This window comes from Coffea arabica, chromosome 3c (assembly GCF_036785885.1).
Source record: "Coffea arabica cultivar ET-39 chromosome 3c, Coffea Arabica ET-39 HiFi, whole genome shotgun sequence".
Lineage (NCBI taxonomy): Eukaryota > Viridiplantae > Streptophyta > Magnoliopsida > Gentianales > Rubiaceae > Coffea > Coffea arabica.
This window is the reverse complement of record NC_092314.1, coordinates 42,247,799-42,254,358: the sequence shown is the minus strand read 5'-3', so window position 1 is coordinate 42,254,358 and position 6,560 is coordinate 42,247,799. Positions and strand designations below refer to the sequence as shown.

Sequence of the window (6,560 nt, the reverse complement as noted above, 5' to 3'; positions counted from 1 at the left end):
GCTATGGAGGTAGAGATGGCAGTGGAGCGCGCAAGGTGGGCCGGTGGTTGCGTGAGCTGGCAGCGCACGGTGGAGAGAGCTCGAGTGGATAGGATCTGCGAGCGCGGAGGGAGGGAGAGAGAACGGCGCCAGCTTACGGGCGGAGGTGAGTTGGTGAGCGACGGTGGTGGCAGCGCAAGGGAGATTGAAGACTTGGAGTGCGGCGTGCGGAAGAAAAGAAGGAAAAGGCGAACGAGGGCAGCAGGGAAGAAGAAAGAAAAAAGAAAGAAGAAAGAAAGAAAAAAAAGAAAGAAAAGAAAGAAAAGGAGGAAATTTTTTTTAAATTATATTATTAAACGTTTGACTTTGAATATCTAAGCCACGGTTGAAAATTTTTCTTTTTTTTGTTTTAAAGAATAAAATTTTTTTAAAATTTTTTTTATTTTATTTTTTTTATTATGAACCAGACTTGTTCTTTCGAAATTCAAAATTAGAGAGGAACCGGGAATCGAAAACTGTTTTCGAGTTTTGAATACTTACCTTTCCCGCGATCGTGACGCGGGCATGTCAAGAGGGCAGGAACTCTTCTGATTATGAGCTCTCCATCCGACATAACGCAGGCGCGTCAAAAGGGCAAGAACCCTTCTGACCGTGAGCTTTCCATGCCCGCGTCATGCCAGAAAAATACCTATGAACCATCAAAAACGATAATTGAAGCTAGAAATCAGTCAAACTCAAGGAAAACATATTTAAACTATCAAAACAAAATCGAACAAACAACCAAAAGAAATTGGGTTGCCTCCCAATGAGCGCCTATTTTTAATGTCTTTGGCTAGATATGGCTAAGGAGTGCTATTTGGAACACTGTGGCTCATCCAAACGTATCACCTCCACTTCTCCATTTACAAGACCCTCATAATAGTGTTTGAGACGATGTCCATTCACCACAAATTGCTTATCTGTTTTGGTACTCTGAATTTCTATTGCACCATAGGGAAAAACGTGAGTTATAACGAAAGGGCCAATCCAACGGGAACGTAATTTACCTAGAAATAATTTGAGCCCGGATTGGTATAGGAGAACCTTTTGACCCATTTCAAAGGTTTTTCTCGAAATTTATTGATCATGAAATGTCCAACTTCTTTCCTTGTAAATTAATGCATTCTCGTACGTTTCATTCCGAATCTCCTCCAATTCTTGCAAATCCAACTTCCGTTGAGCACCGGTATCTTCTAGATTCATGTTACACTGTTTTATTGCCCAAAAAGCCTTGTGCTCGAACTCCACTGGAAGGTGACACGGTTTTCCAAATATCAATCTGTACGGTGACATCCCTATGGGAGTCCTGTATGCCGTTCGATAAGCCCAAAGCACATCTTCCAATCTTTGACTCCAGTCCTTCTTATCGAGTAGCACCATTTTCTTCAAGATTGACTTAATTTTTCGATTCGATACCTCCGCTTGACCATTAGTCTGAGGGTGGTACCACGTCGAGACCCTGTGGAGTACACCGTACTTGCGAAATAATGCATCTACGGTCTTATTGCAGAAATGCGTCCCCCTGTCACTAATAATTGCCCTTGGCATCCCAAAACATACAAAAATATTAAACCTGATAAAATCTGCAACTACTTTCGAATCATTAGTCCGGGTGGCCTCAGCCTCTACCCATTTAAACACGTAATCGACTGTCAACAAAATATACATAAAATCAAATAAGGTAGGAAAAGACCCCATGAAATTAATACCCCACACATCAAAATTTTCAACAAAAATTAACGGGACTTGGGGCATATGATCTCTACGGGCTATATTACCTACCCTTTGACAACGATCACAAGACTTACAAAACACATATGCATCTTTAAACAAAGAAGGCTAATAAAATCCACTTTTCAATACCTTATGAGCAATTCTCTTGGGTCCAAAATGACCTCCACAGGCAAAAGTATGACAAAAATTAAAAATTGACAGGAATTCAGCTTCACTTACACATCGTCTCATCACCTGGTCAGCACATCTCTTCCACAAGTACGGGTCATCCCAGATGAAATACTTGGTGTCGCTCTTCAATTTATCCCTTTTCGATTTTGACCAACCTGTAGGAAAATTACCTGTTACTAAATAATTGATCAAATCAGCATACCAAGGCAATTGAGAATTTAAAGAAAGTAAATGCTCTTCAGGGAATGCATCCTTCAATGGCTCGTTCTCCTCTCCAACGGGTATACGACTCAAATGGTCGGCTACTAGATTCTCTAAGTCTCTTTTATCCCTTATCTCTAGGTCAAATTTCTGTAGGAGCAATATCCACCTGATGAGCCTCGATTTTGCATCTTTCTTGGTCATTAGGTACCTTAATGCTGCATGATCAGAAAATACAATAACTTTAGCACCTAACAAATATGACCTGAATTTTTCTAAAGCAAAAATTACTGCAAGAAGCTCCTTCTCAGTAGTGGAGTAATTTAATTGGGTCCCATTCAAAGTTCGAGATGCATAGTAAATGACGTGAGCTGCCTTTCCCACTCTTTGCCCCAATATAGCCCCAACAACATGATCACTAGCATCGCATATGATCTCGAATAGCAAATTCCAGTTAAGGGGCTGGATGATCGGGGGTGAGGTCAATAGCTCTTTCAATTTGTCGAAAACTTTCTCACACTTGTCATCGAACTCGAAGGCTACATCTTTTTGTAAAAGCTAGAATAATGGGGCTCCAATTTTTGAAAAATGCTTGATAAACCTTCAATAAAAACCTGCATGTCCAAGAAAAGAGTGCACATCCCACACACTCGCGGGGTAAGGTAAAGCTAGATATAATATTTATTTTTGCCCCGTCAATTTCGATGCCTTTAGAAGATACAATATGACTCAAGATTATCCTGTGCTCAACTATAAAATGACATTTTTTCCAATTAAGCACGAGATTAGTTTCTATACATCTTAATAAGATCAATCTCAGGTTATCTAGACATGTATCAAAACTATTACCATACACACTGAAATCGTTCATGAAAACTTCAATAATTGTTTTCCACATATTCAGAAAAAATACTTACCATACACCTCTAGAATATTGCAGATGCATTGCACAACCCGAAGGGCATTCGTCTATAAGCAAAGGTTCTGAACGGGCACCTGAAGGTCGTCTTCTCTTGATCCTCTGGTGCAATTGCTATCTGAAAATATCCTGAAAATTCATCCAAAAAGCAATAGTAAACTCTACAAGCTAAACATTCAACCATTTGGTCAATGAAAGGGAGGGAAAAATGATCCTTTTTGGTAACGGCATTCGACTTACAGTAATCAATACACTGCCTCCATCCAATAGATTTGTGCACTGGCACGAACTCACCCGTTTGGTTGGCCTCCACTGTCACTCCTGCTTTCTTTGGGACTACCTGGACCGGACTCACTCAAGGGCTATCGATATTGTAAAGATGATCCCCACATCTAACAGTTTCAAAAATTTTTTTTTACCACTTCTATCATAAGGGGGTTAAGCCTCCTTTGAGCCTGCCGTACAGGTTTGGCATCCTCTTCCAGCATAATCCGATGTATACAAATAGATGGGCTTATCCCTTTAATGTTTGTGATGGTCCAACCTAGTGTCTCTTTATGCTCTCTTAGAACCCGAATTAACTTCTCCTCTTGGGTGTCTGATAGTGCATTCGAGATAATCATCGGGAGTGTTTCGTTGTCGTTCAGATACGCATATTTTAAGTGTTTCGGTAGGGGTTTCAACTCCAATACAGGTGCCTGCACCACAGATGGTAATACCTTTTGGTGAGGTTCGGAAATGTAAATAGGTGAAACTTCATACCTTTTCGTTGTGGTTGGCAACGAGTGTAGTGCCCCTATTGTGCATTTCAAATGTTCACTTCACTCCACCTCAGGAGTTGTCTCCAACTCGAGGTGCTTGGTTAAAACAACCTCCAACTCATCCCTGCCAACAGTTTCAAACACTTCTTGCACCGTAGGGTCAATAGCACTCACAGAGAAAACAAAGCTCAAGTTGGAGTTTGAGGGGTATTTCATAGGATCAAAAATATTAAAATGCACAATTTTCCTATCAAATTCCATAGACAAGGTACCCTTATTGACATTAATTTTCGTTTGTGCTGTGCTAAAAAAGGGTTTACCTAATAACAAAGGTGAGGGATTGTGAGAGTGATCATCATCCATATCAAGTACATAAAAGTCAACTAAAAACACCAAATCATTAATTTTTACCAACACATCTTCAACTAACCCATCAGGATATGCATTAGTTCAGTTAGCTAATTGAATGATTATTCCAGTTTCTTTTAATGGACCCAGGTTCAGAGAAGCATAGATAGACTTAGATATTACATTAATTGATGCTCCTAAGTCCAAATTGGCGGAGGAGGAATATTTCTAGTGAGGGCAGGAGAAACAAAAACAGTCATGAACAGAAAAATTGCCAACGGGAATGCCATTGCTAACCTAGAGATCAACATGCCAATATATGGGTGGATTTGATCAAGATGATGAAACTGGAAGACTAAGGAAATTGACTGGGCTCTTCACCTAAAGTGTCGATTCTCGCGTCAAAAAGTAGTAATTTCTATGAGTACGTGGTCTTATAGCGATAGGAGCTAAGTAACCGGGCCCCTTCGTCTGAAAAAATGTCGAAATTCGTGTCAAAAGGCTCCAATAGTTAGAGACTAAGTCTTTTGTGCTATCTTTCAAAAGAAAAAAAATAATAAATAATAAAAAGCGTGAAAAAAAAGGAAAAAAGAAAAAAAGAGTGTAAGTTGTGTTAGTGTGTGATAGGGGTCAGTTTGCCGATTTATAGATTCAACGTGGGGATTTTGATTAATATTTGGACCATTTGCTGATAAATGTTGCACTTCATTTATTTTTCTTAGATTAGTTAACTTGGAATTGAAGGAGTTTGTGGTTTAGAAGCTAATCGGGTTGATGTTTTTCTGATTTTGATCACTGATACTTGATATATGATTTTCTCATGGTATCTTGGCAATATGGTAAACAGGGCAGTAGCCATTATCAAATTTTCGTGTCTGTTTACTGTTCTTATGCTTAAGGGCAAGCATGGTTTAGGTGTGGGGGGAATTGATAGGGTGAGATTTTATCATTTATTTTATTATTAATTTCTCCTATTATCTGACTCGATGTGGATTAATTGTTAAATTCTACTCACTTTTAGTATTTTACATCTATTTCAGGGAGTATAACGAAAATATAATAACAAGTGTCAATTTAACAGAAAAGAAGTCCAAGCCATAGAGCTTATCCGAGGGGCAGCATTGTTGGCAAAAGGAAAAATTGTGCCCATTATGGTAATTTTGCAGAAGAGGGCAGCGGACGCAAAGCCTTGGACAGAATGGAGACCGCCGCACAGTAGCAAGGACTACTAGATACAAAATAGAAATTGCAAAGAAAGAGCAATAGCTTTAGCTTAGCTTTACTTTGACTTTTCCTTCTTAGCTTTTGGAGTAGTGGAATTCTTCTACGGACGTGACTTTCCTTCATTTTTAGCTTTTTAGCAGTTCCTTTTTCTTCCTGTGTATGAACAGACAAAGTGAAGGCATTAAATCATCCTCTGCAACTTTGCGTTTCTTTATTCCTTCTATCGAATTGAATTTGCCCATTGCCCAACTGATGGCCACGGCTCTCTCTTCAATCTTGTATGGTTTCTTCGCATCAAATATGAACTAATTCTCTCACTCTAGTCAAGGAACAACGGAGGCTTTGGTTCGTCTAAAATTGTGAAATCGATTTAATTTTATTTTTTTCTTTATTTATTGGTATTCACATATCCCTTGATTGTAGTGTTCATGATTATTTAATTAATTGAATGTCTTGAATCTGGATAATTAGTTAACTTGATAATCTATCGTCAATTAGGGCATTAAATCCGTAATTGTTTAATTGCCTTGAAATAGTGACAACTGGCACGATTAGATTCATGTCAGGGAGATACGCGGACTAATCTGAAATAACCCTGGTAGTGCGTTATTTGGTTAGAATTGGACTCCTCTAATACGTAAGGTAGTTGGGGAATTAAATTTTATGAGCGTACCTAGGATTATTTCTCAATTAGAGTAGTGGTTAACGGGCGTATCTTAATAACCGACACAGTAAGGAGGGGTTGACTGTCATCGCTTGTTTGGCAGTTATAACCTACTTACTAATAAATAATTGGAATTGCATGTGCATCGATGATCAATTAGGTGAACCATTGCTGAAGTTATTTCTTGGGTAGACAGTTAATTATTATTACCTTGATTTTAGTGAATTGCCATTTGATTTTCAGTTGGATATTTTATTTCTTTTTTAATTGTTTTCTTATTTTAATTGTCTTGGACTTTTAATTATTGTTACTCTCAGTTTAGTGAATTATCATTTAATTTCTAGCTAGTTATTTATTTTTATATTTTTAATTAAATTGTTTTAATTGTCATCCCTTATTCAAAAACACCCCTTGTGTTATTTTGGGTTTCTAAAGGAACAAATATTCCCAGTCCCTGAGGATACGACCCTACTTGCCATGTCTACAAATTAATATTTGTTTGTGAGAAAACTATCCCATC

At 38.3% G+C, this 6,560-nt stretch overlaps 1 protein-coding gene across 1 annotated transcript; it reads right to left on the bottom strand.

Moving 5' to 3' along the window:
* Window positions 1-604: 604 nt before the first annotated feature.
* Window positions 605-3,666, bottom strand: LOC140038000 (uncharacterized). Its single transcript, XM_072083186.1, has 7 exons — window positions 3,463-3,666; window positions 3,338-3,405; window positions 3,121-3,172; window positions 2,094-2,682; window positions 1,119-1,667; window positions 868-959; window positions 605-667 (listed from the first exon to the last, which is right to left on the bottom strand). The coding sequence occupies exons 1-7, from the start codon at window positions 3,664-3,666 to the stop codon at window positions 605-607; spliced, it is 1,617 nt and encodes a 538-aa protein (XP_071939287.1).
* Window positions 3,667-6,560: the final 2,894 nt, after the last annotated feature.